Source organism: Rhinolophus sinicus, chromosome 7 (genome assembly GCF_057876585.1).
Source record: "Rhinolophus sinicus isolate RSI-liver-muscle chromosome 7, RSI-T2T, whole genome shotgun sequence".
Taxonomy (NCBI): Eukaryota; Metazoa; Chordata; class Mammalia; order Chiroptera; family Rhinolophidae; genus Rhinolophus; species Rhinolophus sinicus.
This window is the reverse complement of record NC_142507.1, coordinates 13,656,895-13,677,973: the sequence shown is the minus strand read 5'-3', so window position 1 is coordinate 13,677,973 and position 21,079 is coordinate 13,656,895. Positions and strand designations below refer to the sequence as shown.

General features: G+C 36.8%; 1 protein-coding gene across 2 annotated transcripts in view; it reads left to right on the top strand.

Annotated features, from left to right (window-relative positions):
• DNAJC5B (DnaJ heat shock protein family (Hsp40) member C5 beta) overlaps window positions 1-11,117 on the top strand; it is a 52,068-nt gene extending 40,951 nt beyond the window's left edge. For both annotated transcript variants that reach the window (XM_019710687.3, XM_019710686.3), the window contains exon 5: window positions 9,778-11,117. In XM_019710687.3, the coding sequence (XP_019566246.1) occupies window positions 9,778-9,872 (95 nt within the window). In that variant the 3' untranslated portion in view covers window positions 9,873-11,117. The remainder of the gene's footprint in view (window positions 1-9,777) is intronic.
• The last annotated feature ends 9,962 nt before the right edge of the window (window positions 11,118-21,079 follow it).

The window sequence follows — 21,079 nt, the reverse complement described above, 5'->3', positions numbered from 1 at the left end:
TAGGCTAATAAAGAAGAGGAAAGACTAGGCGCTAACCAGAGAAATACATTTCTGATTTAAATTTGGTGACATCTCAAATTTCACTTTTAAGAACATGTTATTGGACATTGTAGGTATTTCTTAATTTATGAAAATTCAAATTTGAAATATCAAACTGTTTGTTTACCCAACTGACATATAAAAAAACCATTAGAAATGTTTGTCATCTGCCTGGAGATAGTTTAATAATTCTAGTTTTATATCTAAAGCTCATGATTTTTCTTGGCTATTTCTTTTTATGTGTGCATTTCAAACATGCTTACTCCTTGACACTAGCTAAAGTCTAAGATACTTTTTGATGCTGTAACATGGTACCAGTCTCTGTTCGAGAGTAGTGGTACAGAGTGGGATTTGGTAGTAGAGAGATTTGCTTAGGCTATTGTGTCTCTTTCAACTGTGTAAAAGAGTATAATCCAGCTTCTACCCTTAATAAATAAAGGGGGAAATGTTCAAAACAGTGGCATCTTCCAGTCACTGGAAACTATAGAACTTGTAAACTGATTCCCATCTCTTTCTCAAAATAAAAATGTACTCCCAGTGAATCCTGGGAACACAGGGGAACTCTATTATTCTTATGACTCAATCAGGAACAAATACAAGAGAGACAGTGTGTTGGGGGAGCCCATCCCCCCTTTTTGGACATTTGAAAGACAGAGGTAATGGATACCAGGTGACTTCTCTTCCTTTCAAACGTTCACAAATTAGAAGTTCCGTTTTGTGAAATTTTGAGATTATATTGAAAAAAAGCTCATTTAGACCCTACATTCCTCTGTTAGCTAAACGCCACAATAAAACCAGAGTTCTCCTAGCCAAAAGGGTTTTCGAGACCATCTTGAGATAGAATCCCATTCCCTGGGACAGTGTGTGTGTGTGTGTGTGTGTGTGTGTGTATGTGTGTGTAGAGAGAGAGAGAGAGAGAGAGAGAGAGAGAGAGAGAGAGAGAGAGAGAGAGCGCGAGCAGAGGCAAGAACATAAATGGGAACTAGTTATGTCTGAATACGCTGTCAGAGCAAACCCAAAATGCAAGAGAGAAATTCTTTTTTCTTTTTTCTAAGCTGAAGGCAGTGGATCAAAAACTCCTCTTGTGGAGTCACGATTCCCCCTCCCCATTATTTTTTTTTTTTTGAAAAAGAGAGAATAAAGTATCTAAAGGAGAAAATTTTATAGTGTTGACCTTGGATCCAGAAATGTGAGATTCAGTGCATAGAAAAATCTGTTGATTGCTTAACTGTTCCTGCTACTCACCTGGATGAAACCCAAATAAATTCACAGCCACTGAGCTGAAGAGGCCATATGGCTTCTAATTAGACTCTTGCTCTCAGCCAAGCTATTGAGACACTTACTACATTTGCTGTTACGCATTCATCACACTTTACTGCCCAGGAAAAGGGCACCAAGGAAGAGATGAAATTAATCCTTCAATTTCTCTAACCCTCACTCAATCTTCTTCCTACTCTTTTCCCCCCAATCAGAAAGAATCAATTTCTAAGTGATTTATGGAAAATAATTCTTGCAAAGCCCTTTATTGCTTCTTTATATGAAAATTTCAAGCAAGCATCATTGAGGCCCTGGGCCAGCGGAGCAGGACAAGCGAGTCAGCTCAAACCACCCCAGAAGCAGCTCAGAGTGGATCCAAGGTTTCTGCGATTTTTGTTGCCAAGATTCAGTGAGCAAATTTACTAGACAGGTTTATCAAGATAGTCTTTCAAAAGCACACATTAATTGAGCACTTAATATTTGCCTGACACTGTGTTAGGGGCTAGAGAAAAGAATCCAGCAGAGGCGATTGGGAGACAAATATTAAACAAACACTCACACAGAGTTAGTTCATGTACAGGTGGAATAAGCCTGCCAAAGGAGAAGCACGGGGGCAGTGAGAGAGAACGGTCGGGGGCCTGACTTGGATGCAGGTGAGGACAGCTTCCCTGAAGAAGTGCCATTTAAAGCTGAAGACTTAAGAATGAGGAAGAGTTAAGGGGTAGGAGATTATGGGGATGGAGAACCCTAAAACGGATGAATCTCGATACCAGCAAAGCACTTGGCACAATATCCCCTGTATCCTGTGGATAAGATGGCAAATGGTGCTCCAGATGCCAGGCAAAGCAGGCACAGTCATCCTGGGCTGTTCTACTGAACAGTTTTAACAGGGAATTGAACGAAGCTGAAGGTGTGCAGAGATCATACTTGCAGATAACCCCAAACTGAAATATGCTCAGACAAAGGCTCATACCATCAAAGTGAAGTGTGACAGGTGGAAAACAGCTGGAATCCTGGACAGTTTGCTGGAGAAGAGCAAGAGCAGTAGGATTTAACTAGGGAGGAGGTAAAGGAGTTAAGAGAAACCCAGGAGGTTCTGAGGAGGAAAGTGCAAAAAAAAGAAAAAAAAAATAGAGGAGCTGAAATATTATTCAGCCATAAAAAGGAAAAACGTACTGAAACACGCTACGTTGTGCTAAGTGAAAGAAGAAGCCAGACACAGGAGAACAGCTATTGTATGATTCCTTTGGGGGAAAGGAAGGAACAGAGAGCAACTGCCTAATGGGTTCTGGGTTTCCTGTTGGGGAAATATTTTGCAACTAGATAGAGGTAATAAGTTCTACATTTAGTACATTCTGGATGTACTAAATGCTACTAAATTGTTCCCTTTAAAAATGGTTAATTTTGTTCTGTGACTCTCACCTCGGTTTAAAAGTGTGTAAGTAGAGGAGACCAAGTAGCCCAAGATTTGACTAGAGAATCTAAACACGCTTCCTGCAGAAGAGGGTTCTTTGTTCCCTGAAAATTCACCCGTGGCAGGAAGTGATGATACCACAGGCCTAAACAAAGCATCGAGACTCACAGTGTGGGGAAATGGGAAAGCTGATTATCAGCCTCGTATGCCACCTCCCTGAGAGCAGTACTCAAACCCATTTCAAGCCCCGATAGTTACTGGTTGGGGTTTTGGGGGTAATTCATTTACCTACTTTATCTGTCATTGTTTCTATTAAACATTTAATACATACAAAGATTATGATCTGACTTTCTACATTTCAGAAAAAGAATATTGCCATTATCTTTTAAGTTCTTTGCTTTTCCCTCTTCAGAGGTAACTGCTATCTTAAATCATTTGTAATTGTTTTCTTGTTTTCTTTCAGTTTTATTGAGGTACTTAATTCAGTTCTATAACTGTTATAAGCTTAAGGTGTTCAGCATCATGACTTGACTACATATATTGTTACAAAATTACCACTATTTTTAGGTAACATCCATCATCTCATATAGATACCGAAAGAAAAAAAAAGAAAAAGAATTCTCCTTGTGATGAGAACTTTTAAGATTTACTGTCTTTGCAACTTACAAATATACCATATAGCAGTGTTAACTATGCTGTCATATTGTACATTACACCCACTGTACTTATGTGTCTTATAACTGAAAGTTTGTACCTTTTAACCACCTTAATCCAATTTCACCTCTTCCCTCTCCCCGCCTTTGGTAACCGCTAATCAGATAATGTTTTCTAGGAGTTTGGATTTTATTTTGCTTTCAGATCCCCATATAAGTGAGATCATACAGTATTCATCTTTCTCTGACTTATTTCACTTAGTATAATGCATTTCCTTATTTTTTATGGATGAACAATATTGCATCGTGTATATACACCACATTTTCATTATTTATGTATCCATCCATGCACACTTACTTTATTTCTATCCATGTCTTGGCTATTGTAATGCAATCACTTTCTTATTTTTCTTTTTAGTATTATAACTATATATGTTTATGTTTCTAATCAGTGTGTTGCTTGGTTTTGCCTATTTTTGAACTTAAATGAATGGACTTATACTCAATAATTATCCTTCTTAATTGCCTTTTTTTTTTTTTCACTGAACATCACATTTCTGAGATTCATTCATTCACATTGTAGCTGTATTCATTCATTTTCACTGTTGTATAACACTCTTCTGTGAGAATATCTCATCATTTATTTATCTGTTCTACTGCTAATGGATATTTGGGCAGTTTCCACTTTTTCTTTTGCCACTACAAACAATGCTGTTAATGAACATTCTTGTACATCTCTCCTGGTGCATGTGTGCTAGAGTTTTCCAAGTATATATGTAGGAGTAGGATACCTTAGTCAAAGAGTATGCACATCTACAACTTATTTACAAAACTTACTGTTTTGTAAAACTGTTGCAGTAATTTCCACTCCCACAGTTAACGGGAGTTCCTGTTGCTCCACGTCCTTACCAAGACTTGACATCACCTGACTATAAATTTGTCCCAGCCTGGTGGGTGGGAAATGGTATACCATTGTGGTGCTAATTTTTATCTCCTTGATTAGTAGGAAAGTTGGACATCTTTTCATATGTTTATTGGTCATTTGGGTTAACCTTTTACAAAATGTCTATTCAAATTATTTGCAGGTTTTTTATTAAAACATCTGCCTGTTTCTTACTGATTTTTAAAAAATATATTTGGGTACTATATTGATTGTTTGTTTAAAATACATTCTCAGTTTATACTTGGTGTTCCACTTTTTATGGTGCCTTTTGATGAGCCCAAGTTCTTAATTTTAATGTAGTCAAAATGTCAATCTTTGCTTGTTTGTATGTTTAGTAATTTTTGTGTTTTGATTAAGACATCTTTCCCTATGTCTATACCGTCTTCTCACAGTTTTATAATTTTCCTTTTCTCATTTCCATGTTTAATTATCTGGAATTAATTTTTGTATGTGGTATGATGTAGGGTTCCAATTTCATTTCTTTTCCATACAGGAAACAACTGTTCCAGCACACGGATTTCTAGTCTTGGTTTTGGCATATATTTTCAATGGATGTATGGAGCTGTTTCTTGGCTCTCTGTTCTTGTTCATTGGTTATTTTGGGAGAACTTGTCTAAACAGTATTAGGAATTGCAGTAAATGATCCTAATATTGCATTTATTACAATTCTTAATACTGTTTAGACAAGTTCTCCCAACTTGTTCTTCAGGCAAGTTTCACATATCTTTGGCCTTTTGCTTTTCCATATAAATTTTAGAAGCAGCTTTGTCAAGTTCTTTAACAAAAGTTTTTTAAACAAAACCTTTGGGATCTTGGTTAGAATTGTAGTGACAATGTAGATCAATTAGGTAGAATTGACATCTTTAAGAATGTGAGTCTTCTAATATGTGGCGTGGTATATTTCTCCATTTATTTAGGTCTTCTTTACTGGCTTTCAGTAAACATATGTTATATATCTTTGGTTACATTTATTCCTGAATACTTTATCCATTTTTATATAATTATAAATGAAATTGCATATATATTAGCTTTCTACTTTTTTGGTATATAGAATTGTACTTTTTAAATATTGATTTTGAATCCAAGAAATTAAACTCTATTTCTAATTATTTATCTGTAATTCTTTATGGTTTCTACACAACTGTTTATATCATTTGTGAATAGTGAGAGCTTTGATTCTTCCTTCCCATCCCTTATCATTTCTTTTTCTTTTTCTTGGCTTTTTGTGTTTGCTGAGACTCCTAGTAAAATATTAAATAAAAGATGCTTTCGAGATTTCATCATAGTTATGAAGTTTGCTGTAGGTTTTTGATCAGGTTAAGAAAAAATTGTCTTCTAATCCTATTTTGTTAGAATTTGATCTGATGGGTCTGAAATTCTATGAAATACTTTTTCTTCATCAATTGAGATAGTCATGGTTTTCTATTTTAATATGTTCACATGAAGAATTATATGAATTGGTGTTCCAACATGAAGACTGTCTTGTATTCCTGAGATAAAACCAATATGTTTTATTGGGTTTATTTTTCTCTATAGGATTTTGTAGAACCTTCTGGGCTGTGAGACTGTAGAAGGTTTAAATTATTGATTCAATGTATTTAACATTTATAGGCCATTTGTTTTCTTTCTTTTTTATTGAAAACTTAGTTCTTCAAAATTGCGTATTTTTAGGCATCTATAGGGTCTGCATTATTGTCCCATTTTCCATTCCTTATGTTGGTTATTTCTGCTTTCTTTTTTTTAGTCATTCTCACCAGATATTTGAAAATTTTATTCTTCTCAAATAAATAATTTTTGGTTTTACTGATTCTCATGTATATGTTTCTACATAATTAATTTCTTTTCTTTATTGCTTCTCTTAATTGATTCTGTTAATTTTCTGACTTCTTAATTTGTACACTTCTTAATTTTTAGCCCTTCTTCTATTAAGCTAGTAAGGCTATAAGTTTTTCTAGAAATACCAGTTTAGCTTCACACAGACACACACACACATTCTTAAAGTGTTCTTATAATCTGAGTACTAAATATTTTCCAACTTCTATTACAATTTTTTCTTTGATCTATAAGTTAGGCCTATATGTGTCTTGATTTGTAAATCTTGGGGTTTTCCAGGTTCTTTCTTGTTGTTTGTGTCTAAATTAACTGTGCTCTGATCAGAGAATGGGGACAGCATTATACAATACTTTGAACTGTCTTGAGGATTGCTTTACAGCCTAGAACTTAATTTTTATAAATTTTCCACACTGCTTCAAAACAATACATTCTGCTTTTATTAGGTTCACTATTCCATATATGACTATTTAAATAAAGGTAGTTTATTACACATATTACTTTGCTAGAGCTGCCATAACAAAGTACTACAGACTGAGTGGCTTTAACAACAGAAATTTATTCTCTCACAATTCTGGAGGTTAGAAGTCAAAGATTAAAGTGTCGCACGGTTGGTTTCCTCTGAGGCCTCAATTCTTGGCATGTAAATGGACATTTTTCCCTCGTGTCTTCACGTTGTCTTTCCTCTGTGTGTCAGTGTCTTAATGTCCTCTTCTTACAAGGACACCTGTAATCTATATTGGATTGAGGTCCACCCAGAGGACTTCATTTGACTTAACTGCCTCTTTAAAGAAGCTCTCTCCAAATATGGTCACATTCTGAGGTACTGAGGATTAGGATTTCGACATACAAACTTTTTGGGGGGCTAAGAGGGCAGACACAATTCAGTCCACAACATCACACTTTTCAAATTCTTTATATCCTTAAAGATATTCTTGCTTGCTTCATCAGTTACTGAGAGAAGCATTCAAATCTTCCACTGTGATGATGGATTTTTCTATTTCTAAAGTTCTGTCAATTTTTGCTTCATATACTTTGAAGATACATTAATAGTATATGTGTTTAGAATTTTTATAGCTACTTGGTGACTTGAACATTTATTATGTCACTACCTTCTAGCTCTAGCAATGCTTTTTGTTTTTTATTTTGTCTGCTAAACTATAGTTACTTTAGCTTTCTTTTTGTTGATATTTGTGTGGTAAATGTTTCCATCCTTTTATTCTCACCTTTGTTTTTTGTCCTTATGTTTTTTGATGTGTCTTTTGTAAACATCATATAGCTGGAGGGATTTATTCAGCCTGACAATATTTTTCTTTTAAATAAAAGAGTATTAATTCCACTGTACTTATTATAATTAATAATATATTTCAATTTTTAATACTAATTTACTCTTTTGTGAGAGATAGTATAGTGTTCTCTTTAAGAGAACAAATTCTAAGACATACTGCCTAGGTTTGACTACCAGTTCTATTACTACCTGTGTAACTCAGGCTGAATACTTAAAATTCTCTGTGCCTCAGTTTCCTTTACTGCAAAATGGCTGTAATAATAGCTTGTAGAACTATTATTAAGTGAGTCAACATATGTAGTACATAGTGCTGAGAACAGTGCTAGGCCTGTATATATTACATACATGTTTTCTATTAATATTTCATTCTTATAATTATCACTTTAAATGGACTATTTTTTCTGTTTCTCTCTTTACTTTTTTTCTTTCTTTTGTATTGATAGAATATGTTTTTCATATTCCATTTCTTTTCCTCCTCCAGTTTGGAAATTATATTCTCGGTCCTATTCTTTTAAGGATACCCTAGAAATTTATCAAGTATACTCAAGTTATTAAAGTTTAAAGTTAATTCTTATCTTTACTCCTCCTAAACAATACCAGAACTTCATAACACTTTAACTCTGATCACCTCCATTCTGCTTTATACACTATCATTGTATTCTAATGTTATCTTAATTTTAAGCCTCAAAAATTATTATTATTGCTTTATATAGTCAATAATCATTTAGTTTTACTCATATATCTATCATCTCCTTTACTAATCATTGCTTTTTACAGCACAAAATTTCCATCTGGTAACACTTTCTTTCTGCCTGAATTACATCTTTTAAATTGAGACCTCTGGTGGCACTATTCCGTTTTTATTGTCTGAAAATACCTGTATATCATGCTTTAAAAAAAAAAAGTAACAATAAGAGAGTTTGCCAATAAATTTAGGTTGATAGATACCTTCTTTTAGCATTTTGAAAATATAACTCCTTAGTCTTTTGTAGCTTCCATATTTGCTATTATAGAAAAGTAAGACTGCTTACAAAACCATTGTCTTTGATGTTCCTCAATATTACTAAGATATTTTAAATATGAGTTTCTCTTTAATTTATCTTGGCTGGTTCTTAAATCTATGGATTGGTATCTTTAATCAGTTCTAGGAAATTCTCAGCCGTTAAATCTTCAAATATTGCCTCTGCTCTCATTTCTTTATGAAAGTCTTACTAGATATGTTAGACCTTATCATTGTGTTCCATTCATCAAGTTTTTAAAATTTCAGATGTTTTAATCTCTAGACATTCTTTTTTTATTAAGTTCAAAATTCATTTGGTCATTTAAGAAAACAACTCTTTTTTTTCTTTTAATTCTGTGCCTGGTAAGTGTAGCGTTTGAAGTCTTTCTGGGTCTGATTGGGCCTTCTGTTGTTTCTACTGGCTCTCACTCAGTATGCATTGTTTGTATGTGTAATGTTTCCTTTCCTCCTCCTCAATCAATCTCTCTCCTCTCTCTCTCTCTCTCTCTCTCTCTCTCTCTCTCTCTCTCTCTCTCTCTCTCTCCTCCTATCTCCTATCTCTCCTATTTGTTTTTACTATGAATTCATGTTTTTTGCAAATTTTTAGTGATTGAGGCCTGGGTGGACAGGCCATTCACATCGGCTAATGCTTAGGAGCACGTCTTGTACTGGACCCTTTTAAACGAAATTACCAGCTTAAGCTTTTTTAGAACACACAGGTATTAGAAATTTGGTCTGGCAATTAGTGTGCTGACTGGCTTGACATTAAACATTTTTAGGGGAGCCCTTTCCTCCCTCAACTCAGCATCAAAACTGAAGAATAACAAATGTCTTTGCAGATTTAGAGGTATATTGATTTAGAGAGCACATAACCATTTTGGGTACCAGCTTTATGTGGACAGCTTCCTATTAGACTCTTCACCTAAGCAAGCTCTGGGTTTTGACCTCTCTCCCAACCAGGAGCACATATATAATTGTGTACTGCACAATTCTAGGCGGCATTTTTCATATAGATAGACACTATAGTCTATATGATGTACGTAATGGGCCTGTCTTCATTCCCACAGGATGGTAAAAACTAAAGTTCAAGTTCACTAAGTTTAGCAATTGCTTCAAAGTGAAAGCTGGGTTCAGTTGCTTTGGTTTTATAATTCTATAACTGAGAGACCTTAAACGAAGAGTAAAGATAGTGTCTCCTCTCTTCTGAAGTCCCATGAAGGGTAGGTATCCTCAATAGCTTACAAATAGAATTGATTTGCCAATCATGATTTCAACAAAAATATCCACCACTTGCCCCATTAAAGGAGACATAGCATAAGAGGATGTTCATTGCTTTTCTTTGTTTATTTTTAGATGTGGACTTTCCTGTTGTTCTCCAGCCTACAAATGCAAACGAGAAAACACAGCTAATCAGAGAAGGACCTCGAAGTTATTGCACAGACTCTTAATATTGAGCCCACTGAGGGTTCACAGTGCCTGCTCTTGGTTCAGCCATGTCTCCAGGTGGTCATGGGGGGAAGGTAGGGGCCATGAAATGCTGTGAACTTTTCCATATTTGTATTTTATTTTTAAGTATGGACAGATAATTGCTACATAACTTCCTCAGTATGCACATTCACTCTTTGAGTAGAATTCCTAATGAAACACATTCCATTTTAATGAATAACCGCCTAAAGAGTTGATTTATGTTCCTTTCATGAGGTAAGACAGTGGCACTGGACAGGCTTTATAAGCCTGCCCTTCATGTGAGCCAGACCTCATTCCTTACAGACTAAAGTAGCATTCCAAAACAGAGCATTCCAAAACACTTTTCATCTATTTAGCTAAATGCAATATTCGTATCTGCCATAAATATCATCAGTAAAATATACATGAGAATTTAGGAGAAAATTTCCAGGTGTGTGGAGATCTTTCCCTGTCAATATTCAATATGGTTACAGAAACTTCAAGAGGCAGGAAGAAATTATTAGGTTAAAAAAAGGCAAATCATATTATTTTAAAGTATATTTTTGAAAGATTAAAAATTATCTTTCACTGAAAACTGACCAGTAAAACCAGGAAGAACAGGTTTTGTGTGTACTTTTAAATTGGCAACAAAAGCAAAACTTCAACCTGGTTAAATGTTATAAATGATCCAGAAAATCATTCTGAGCTCAAACCAGCCCCAAACAATGTGTTGACCATTTTTAAGTAAAAATAATTTCTGTACAGCTGGCCTAGATTAGCCAGATTAAAGAAAAGAAACCACATGAAGAGTAGAATTCTAAATTCTATAGCCTAAATTTAGATTTAAAGGCATATCACTTACCTCATTTTCGGTGGGATTAATTACATTCACCAGAAAATGCTCAGCTCTGTTCATGTGGAACATTTAAGCTTAGAGCTCATCTCTGCATTTACTTGTTTGATCCTCATATTCATTATATAGAAGAAGGTTTCTACATAGGTAGAAACCATGTGCTTTTTCCAAAATAGTACAGCAGCAAAAGTGTTTGTTTTTCTAGGCCTTTCTTAGATCTTTATATAACATTACATTTTTCAAGATCTTGTTATGTTTTTATATACTAATATTAGATGTCATTTTCATTTTTCTTTGTTTCTTATTCCCTCTATCACTAAATTACAATTAACTGAGGTTAAATACACATTGTGAGAATTGGTGTGATAGTTCTGACAGTTCTGATGTCATTAAAACTCTGGCTCTAACTCTTGAGTTATTGGAATATTTTTTTCATCAACATAATCAAGTAGAAAGAGCCCTGGTTTGAAAGTTAAGAAACCTGGTTCTAATCTAAGTTTTATTAGCAATTTGTTCACTAAGTTCAAACTAGCCACTTGATCGAGTGAGATGAGAATAGCATGGCTAATCTCCCTATGACTTTTTTCATATTTGCTGTTGCCTTCTGAGTTGCTGTGAGATCAGATGAAATAGTTGAGGTGAAAGAACTCTGAAAAGTCAAGTGTTTAACAATACAAGGTGGTCTTACACCAATTTGTATATGTGGAGACTCACAGACAAATGCGATGTGACTTCTTATGTCACATTACTCTCAACCAACAAGACCCACAAAGATTCCTAATACCAACAGCTAGTGACCAGCAAATGCTCAGAACTCTATATTCAACGAACAAATGCTGCTTTCCATTTGAAGGGAACAATAAGATAAATAGCCCCACCTGTGAATCATTTGCACCACTACGTTTGCTTCCTAAGGACTCTAAGCAAAAGTCAGGCCTATTTTTGAATAGCAACCTGCACATTGCAAAGCTCATTTCTCCTTCTCTCCCAGACCTCATTTTCTCTCTCACACAGATTTTATTAATTCCATTCCCAGCTTGACCAGAGAACTGGTACAAGATGAGAACAGGGCATGAGGCAGAATCAGAATCAGATGGTGGAATTAAATTCCTGGAGGGTTTCTGGTGAATATTTCCCACAAAGGGCTAGTTTCTGGTTACAGTGATGTGTGGCAAATGCAAGCACAGGGATGCCTAAGAAAGAGGGAATGAATTCCACAGGACGCTCCTTTCACTACCTCCATAGAAACAAAGATGAACTCTTCACCTGAGGAGGGGCCGCTTGACAGTCCTGTGGCTGTCAACAGGAGCTGCCATCTGGAATCACTGCAGTTATTCTGAATCCACAAGCATCTCATCAGAGAAGCATCAAGGAAAGCAGGGACATACTGATCATAAGCCTCAGCACAGTTGCATGGCCCTGGTTCAGGCAAAGTCAAATGAACCGCCCACTTCAGTGGCTCACACGTAATCCTGGCCTCCAAGGCTACCAGAGGAAGAGCTTTCATATAAAGCTCCATAGGTCATCCATTTATTATTCTTTTTGCTGTCTTATTTTAGAACATAATTTCAATAATATGCATTTTTCTTTACCAGAATACATATATCTTAATTATTTGAGAATAAACGACATTCTATTTCCACATTTCACATGGTATGTAGGCTAACACACATTTGACATGGCCTAGCTTGGAAATACACTTACCTGGTAATGCACTGCCCGATCTTCTGACCTACAGAGAGGGTTCCAGTTAAGGCTACATGATCTCTGTGGTAGGTAAAATAATGGCCCCCTAAGATGTGTATGTCCTACTTCCCAGAACCCGTGAATATATCATCTCTCATGGCAAAAGGGACTTTGTAGATGTGATTAGTAAGGACCTTGACATAGGGAGAAGATCCTGGATTACGTGAGTGGGCCCAAGCTAATGAAGAACCTTTCCTGGCTATGGAGAGGGAAAGATGGAACTACAGAAGAATGGTCAGAGAGATGACCTGAAGATCAGAGAGTGGTCGGAGATATGACTTAAAGATAGAAGAGGAAAGGGGGCTGTGAGACAAGGTATGTAGGCAGCCTCTAAAAGTTGAAAAAGTCAAGGAAATGGATTCTCCTCTAGGGCTTCGGGAAAGAAACACAGCCCTGCCACCATCTTGATTTTCACTCAGTGACATCAGTGTCAAACTTCTGACCTACAGAACTGTATGAGTTTAACATTATTTCTTCATACGCCTTATCCTATGTTTCTTTTTATTCACTGACTCATCCTGAGTCTTTTAACTTCCTTCTTCTCCTTTGTCCCTTCTCTTCCCTATTGTTCGGTACTCTATCCCTTTCTCTGTCTTCCTCCCTTCTCCCACTTCCACCTTTCTCCCATTTGATCCTCATTTCTCTGTTTTAGTCTCCTAATCGCTCTGCTCACTACTGTCAAGTCTCTACCTTAACATTTACTGGTCTTTTTGATAAACTGAACTACTATGAATCTATTCCAGCCAGTGGGGAAGGAGAGAGATTGAAAATAGTCTGGGTAACAGAACATTCTTAAATAAATATCTCCCCCATCCCAATTTCAAGCACAAATAATCACAATGCTAACAGGTGAAGGGGAAACAAAGTATTTTTCAAACAATTCTCCAAGTGTGGGCAGGCCCGGTGGCTCAGGTGGTTGGAGCTCTGTGCTCCTAATGCCGAAGGCTGCCGGTTTGATTCCCACATGGGTCAGTGGGCTCTCAACCACAAGGTTGCCAGTTCGACTCCCACAAGGGATGGTGGGCTCTGCCCCCTGCAACTAACAACTGGCAACTGGACCTGGAGCTGAGCTGCGCCCTCCACAACTAAGATTGAAAGGACAACAACTTGACTTGGAAAAGTCCTGGAAGTACACACTGTTCCCCAATAAAGTCCTGTTCCCTTTTCCTAATAAAATCTTTTAAGAAAACAATTCTCCAAGTGTACTGACAAACAGAAATAATTTATAGTGACCACAATCATTGTTTGAATGTATGGCAGGTAATTTATCGAGATATTAATTCTGTTTTGTCCTTAGTGCTTTAGGGAACTCAAAGGAATGAGGGCTTTCCTACTGAACTTCATCTTACTCTTGCTACCATTGCCTCAGCGGTTAAAAACAAAGGTAGTCAAACACCTGGAAAACAACTACCCAGGCTTTTGTTTGGGAGCTTCAGCTGTTAGAATGGTCGTTAGAAAGATGTGTAATGAAATTTAAGGAAAAGAAGAACCCCCATCATGAGTGGCCTCTAGACTAAAGATGGGATTGGAAGTTTTGGGGGGAGTTCCCAGAATAGCCCAGACTTGTGTCTCTACAGGAAAGAATCTCTATGATGAGATAACACTTGGATGCCTAGGTGACAAAATTAAGTCATGGCTTTGTAGCCGTAATACAAGATTCCTGTGCCCACATTGGTTCCTGAAAGGAACCATGCAGGGCCGGACACTGAGACCTCAGGAACAACCGGGCTAGAGCAAGACTAAATGCTCGAAACTCACTCACGTGGAGGACAAAGACATAACCCCTGCAGGCCCCTTACAGCCCTAGAAAGTGGAGGAAGACTCAAAACCTGGCTGCGATACATTTCTTGCTGGCCGGTTAACAGCAGCTCTGAGAGTCAAATTAATTTAGAACAGATAATGCACTCGGAGCATCAGGAGACTTCTACATCTTTTCTCAAATATCACTTCTCCATAGGCTTTCTGAGACCACCCTGCCTAGAACAGGAACCGCGCCCTTCAAGCCATTCTCTACTTTTTCTCCTTAGTACCTTTCACTAACATCCTTTCTTTCTTGATTATTATCTGCCTTCCATACCACAGGGCAAAGTTTTCTTGATCTGTTTTTGTGTCCTGTTGAATCCTTAGTGCTTAAAACAGTGCCTGACACGTACTACATAATCGGGGAGAATCTGTTAAATGAGTAAATTAACCTGTGTCATAGAATAGAGAAATCCCTACTGCTAGAAACACAAAAACTGCTGGAATCCTTATTTTTAGGGAAGCTTAGCATTAAATTAATACAAAAATTAATATGTTAGCTTGGCACTCAATAGCTTCTCACCCAATTACAGAGTTTTGTTTTGTTTTTGTTTTTCTTAATTTCCCCAGCCTGCCCTCCCTTCCTGCTCACTGATATACAGACAGCCATTTCCAGGGCTTCTCCAAGCAGAGAAAACCTTTATTCAAGAAACAAGGATCCTCCTCTCCAAACCCCCCTTTTTCCAGCCCGCAGCCCTCCTAATCCCCAAGGTCACATCTTCATACTATTTCTGAGCAGTTCTAGACTAGAAAGGGCCAGGAATTTAGATTAAGTCACGTATAACCAGTTTCTGTAAAACAAATCCATTTCCAAATTGTAGATGGCTCAAAGGAGCAGTGATACCCAGAACTACATTGTAGTCAGAGTTTACTCTGTATTGTGCACACTGCTAAAAACAAAGTAGGAAACCAATAAATACCTGTTGCTTAATTGATTAATGCTCAAATATATGCCATTTTTAAGAAAAGCGTTTCTCCAAAGGAGACTTAAACATGCTCAGTGCCAAATGAACAGATAAGTGTCCCCAAAAAGCAAAACTAAATTCCTAGAATCAAATCAGCAGCTCCAGGACAGCTGTTAACACATTCTGTTCACCAGTGGGCAGCCAACAGAGCTTTCTAATAGCCAGTTATCAGCTTCTCCAAAGCCTCAGAATCCCCCCCCCCCCCCCCCCCCCCCCCGGTCCCGTCCCCTACACACCTTTGTTCCCAGGTCCAGGAAAAGGGGATCTTACCTCGTAAGGGTTTTTTCCTTTCACTTCTGGGTAGTCTGCTCTGGTAGCCAAGTATCTCCACTCCTGAGATGTTCAAACTCATTTCTTCTCAAAGTTTCATCATCACTTTCTTTCCTGGTGAATAATAATTGGGGAAAATTTTTTAGTGCAGATTTTCACTTTGGGAATGAAATTCCATCATTTTCTTATTTTTTAGAATGTTCTATTTGGACATGTATACATTAAGTATTTACTAAACTGGCATTTTTCAGGATTTATTATAATTGCAAAAGCAATATTTAAAAATTAACCTAGGTTTAAAGATAACAAAGGAAAGCCATCAGGGAATGAAAAATATTAAGCCTATACCTTGCTTAACTTATTAGCGTAACAATTTTATATAAAATGCCTTAATTTCAAAAGTTTTTGTTGTATTTAGCCTGGAATTTATTTTTTAAACACATCATATAGCACACTAGGAAATTAATCTTTAGTCACAAAAAAATTTTACCTGAAAGATATACATTATTCTAAGAGGATAAAGTTTTAATACAGAAGAAAAATGATTTATTTCCCTGCTTATCTTATCCTTTTCTTAGTTCTTTCTTACCTCTTTTCAACATATCCCCTCTCCCAACTAAAGAACTTGAAAGGAGGTGGGAAGTGGTGGCTTTTATTATCACAGATGCACTTATATTTGAAAAAGATGATTCATTCGTTCATAAATTAAATGTCAAATGAACAATAATAACCAATAGTTATAGTGCTTCGTACCTGACGTTGCCCTAAGAAATTTATATTAGCTTTATATAGTCATTTAATACAACAACTTATGGGACAAGTTCTATCAGCATTATCATTCCCCATTTTTCAGACTAAGAACCTAAAACACAGGAAGGTTTAGTAGCTTGGCCAAGGTCACCCAGTTAGTAAGGGGTAGAGCAGGCTGGTTCTAAAGTCCACGATATTAACAGCTGTACTATATTGTCTCTCCATGGTGATCCGCTATTTCCAACTACATTTGTCCTTAGAAATGAACCCTCTCCATAGCCTTGCCCAACTCCTACCCAGGGTTCTCTTATTTTCAAAAGAATACTCACTCTTGTCACTCCTTTTATTATCTACCTTCCTCTTCAACTGTCCTTTGCAGCTCAAGAAGATTCCTCTAAGGAATTGCCCTTAAAAGCAAATCCTCAGAGACTCAAAATTCCTCAAAAACAAATCCTTAAAGTCTCAAAATTCCCCAAGACTTCTTCTGTCTCCTCTTCCTCCATCTCTTCTTCCTCCAGCTCCTTGCAACCCCTCCTTACTCGAGAAGCTAGTGTGGCTTTGGTACCTACATCTGCCACTTTCTCTTGGCTGACCAATAACTACAATATTAACCAAGTGAGTGATAAATTGGACTTTCTTTTTCAATTTTAAAAGTGATTCTTGAGTACTTATATTAGTAAATAATTGTGACTTTAAATATTCTGATAAAATTCTAAGTGCTAAGAAAACTCAAAATTTATTTTAAATAGCAAACATTCATGGTGCTTACTCTGTGCTAGAGTGCTTAATATAGATTAATTTATTTAATTCTCACAGCAACTCTATGAAGTAGGTACTATTGTTTCCCATTTCACAGATGGGAAAATTGGAGCCATTAATTAACCCATGCTGTTAATAGGAAGACCAGCATTTGGACTCAGGGAGTCTAGCTCTAGAATCTGTCTGCTTAACTACTCACCACCCTAGCACCCTAAGACATACCTGAATTTGGTAAAGTCAGATATAACTACTTATTTAATGTCAAAACAGTATTTACACTCAGTATATTCTAATTTGTCCCTCCCCTACTAAAATAGCTCTATAAACCCAAATTAATACATTCTGTTCCATTATTCTGATTCCGTAAGATTGGGAGGTGAACATTTGCTATTACATAAATATAATAACAAATTACAAAAATAAAGTATTTCAATACCACTCACACATTGAGATGTGTAATCTTATGACATTAAATGTTATCCATAATAAAAGTGGTTATATTTAAGTTCTGCAATGTACAAAATAAAGTACCAATTGTGAAGGTTCTATAATCTACATTACTTAGGTCAAACTATTAAATTAGTTATCCTTTCTTATTTCTTCATAGTACAAAGGAAATACAACTTGGCAAACTTGAACTTTCTCGAAAGGAACTTTATCTACCACCATTTAAAATAAGTGTGCAAGCATGCATGTGTGTTGTATGTGTGTTTATATATTCTGTAGCAATTTATTTTGCTTCTGGTACTCTCTGCCAGCTTGCCGTTGTGAAAAGCACAGTATCTTCCACACTCTGGATCTATCTGTGCTTTATTTTCCCCTTTATCACTCACTACTTTGAGCCTACTATATATGGTATTTATTGCCAACTATTGTCTTGTCTGCCCCTTCAAAATGTGTGCTCATCAAAGGATTTCTGTCTGTTTTCCCCACCACTAGAGTAGTGCCTAACACATAGCAGAGCCTAAGTAAATATTTATTAAAGGAATAAACATAAATCTCTGAAGAAAATCTCTCTGCAACATCCTTCCCCAGCTCTCCAAACCATATTTGGGGAAAGATACTGTATGAATAAGATGATAGTCCCACTTCCCTGAGTGTGAAAGACTGCAAGTGAGTTTGCAGGGCCTCTAGGATGGCTGGGTCTTGCTATGTCCCTATAGTACAAATGGCTCGTTACCCTCTTTAATGGAGGGAGGGGGGGATTGGAGGTTGGTTTCATTAATATCTTTTGATGTAGTGATTTGGCATTTAATTCACGATTTCTATGGCTTAATAATAGTTAATCCTCAATATTCACAGATTTCATACTTGCAAATTTGCCTACTTGCTAAAATTTATTTCGTGGCCATTCAGACATACACAGAATGACAAGAAATTTGAGTTTCCCAGCTGAGGTTGAATAAGGCAATGTTTTGCCTTCTTGTTTCAGCTCGTACTGAAAACAAGTGCCACATGTTTTACATTTTTGTGCTTTTTGCTGGTGATTTCACCATTTAAAATGTTTAAAAGCACAGTGCTGAAGTGCTGTCTAGTGTTCCTAAGTGCAAGAGGTTATAATGTACCTTCTGGAGAAAATATGTATATTTATTAGATAAGCTTCTTTCAGACATGAGCAATAGTACTGCTGGCTGTGAGTGCAATGTTAATGAACCAATAATATATATTAAATAAGGTGTCTAAGCAGAAACACACATAAAACAAGGTTATGCATTGATCACTTACTAAAAATGTTGTGAATAGAGGCTCACAGGAACTTAACCCTGTGTTTCCCCTAGGAACAATATAGTTCAGTATTCACTAAATCAGTGTTTATGATGCCTTTATAGAGCCTACATATAACAAGAAGCAACTGTATCTCCCCTGGAGTTCTCCAGAGTGGCCTCTTTTTGATCTTGGAAACATTATCTTTTGGTTTCTCACCTTCTTGGAGATAGTATTAGGTTGGTGCAAAAGTAATCATGGCTTAAAAAGTTAAAAATGAAAAAATTGCAATTACTTTTGCACCAACCTAATACATATCTACAGGAAGCAGTGGATAAGGAATCAGTAAACCTGAGCTCAGTCCTGCTTTCCCCGATCTGGAGGTTCATCATGAAGAAATTTTTTAAACTTTCTTGAAGGAGCTTCCTGATCTGTAGAATGGTTTCCTCAAAGGAAGGACTTGGTATTTTTCAAGTTGAACAATGGCTTTTTCCTTCAGGTCTCAGGGTATTTTGACCTAACTTTTGTGGCGCACCACTGTGGACAAATTTTAGGGATTTGATCTTTGGGTTCTAGAAGTAAGAAGAGAGTTCCTTTTGCTAAATGGAACACTCTGTTACTCCCAGAATGTCTTGGTCATCGTCTGACCTAGCCTGACTTCGGAAGCCACCTTTCAACCTTCTTTCTCCCAGGAAGCAGTCAAGGAGTCTAGTCTTTCTAATTCAAGTATCCAGGAGGGGACAGAGAGGCCAATTAGTGCAAAAGAACAGAGTCCTGGCTGAAGACTCGGGAGATCTGAGATCTTGTCTGCCATTGTACAACTTTGTTACTGAAGGCAAGTCATTTCATATCTTTGGGTATCAGTTCCTTCATTTGTAATCAATTTTTATTAAATGCTATCTATATGAGATGACAATTAAGGGACTGTCTGCCCCACACATATAAATTGTATATAAATAAACAAAACTACAAATAATACCAAAGAATGCAGAAAAGAAAGAAAATTTCTCTTTTCTCACCATCCCCGTACCGTGTTTCCCCTAAAATAAGACCTAGCTGGACAAGCGGCTCTAATGCGTCTTTTGGAGCAGAAATTCATATAAGACCCGGTCTTATATTATATAAGACCGGGTCCTATATTATAGTAAAATAAGACTGGGTCTTAAATTAATTTTTGCTCCGAAAGATGCATTAGAGATGATTGTCCGGCTAGGTCTTATTTTCGGGGAAACACGGTATTAGTTTGCTAGGGCCACCACCACAGACAGGGTGGCTTAAACATCAGAAATTTATTTTCTCACAGTTGTGAGGCTAGAAGTCCAAGATCAAGGTGTTGGCAGGGTTGCTTTCTTCTGAGGCCTCTCTCCTTTGCTTGCAGATGGCCATCTTTTAGCAATGTGTCCACATGGTCATCTATGTGTGCACATGTCTAGTGTCTCTCCCTGTGTCCTAATCTCTTCTCACAAGGACACTAGTCATACTGATAGGGGGCCCACCCTAATGACTCCATTTTAATTACCTCTTTAAAGGTCCATAGCATAGTCATATTATGAGGTACTGGGGGTTAGAGCTTCAATATAGAATTTGGGGGAAGAAAAACACAAGGGAGCCCATAACACATGCCATCAAGTTCTCAAAATTATGCCTGATTTCAGTTAGCTTTATATTTGGACTATGAGTTCTTTATAAAGATTTTTTTTTTTTTTAAATAAATTCCTAACTATCTTTTGCTTTTGAAGAAAGTGATATGCCTTTATCATACCTGTAAGGTCTTCCTGATCCTGAATCACATTACTATCATGGAAGAATCCACTTTCTTCTTGAAAAAACATCTTCCTACAGCCCTTTGACCTTTTTTTGTTTTTCCTAATTTGTCCTGATTGCTTTATGACTTATTGCATCACTGTCAACTTGGGATTTATTTTGAGTTCCTTGGTTGGTTCCCTTTTTTCTTAAATCCTGTGTGTTCCTCTTTCTTGGATTCTTTTGTTTTGCTGAAGTATGTCTGTGGCAACCACCGAGATTTGGGGCTAGCTTGCCTTTCAAGAAACGACTCACTGTCCAGTTGCCAGAATGGTTAACTGAGAGTCTCCAGGTGTTAACTCCTTCAGGGTCCGAGGTTATCAGCCTCTGGCCAGTGACTGAACAAGGTGGTTGTACAAGGGCCTAGGCATTTCGGCCCAACTCATGACTCCTCTAAAGCGAAATACATTTGCTCTGCAGCTAACAAGGAGGCTGGCAGAGGCTGGCAGGTCTTCATTAATAGCTACCCCTACCTAATCTTGTGCCATCTCCTTTTCCATTCACAGATGTTACTCCCCAGTAAAACTTTGTACTTTCGTTGTGTGTCAGTTTCTGCTTC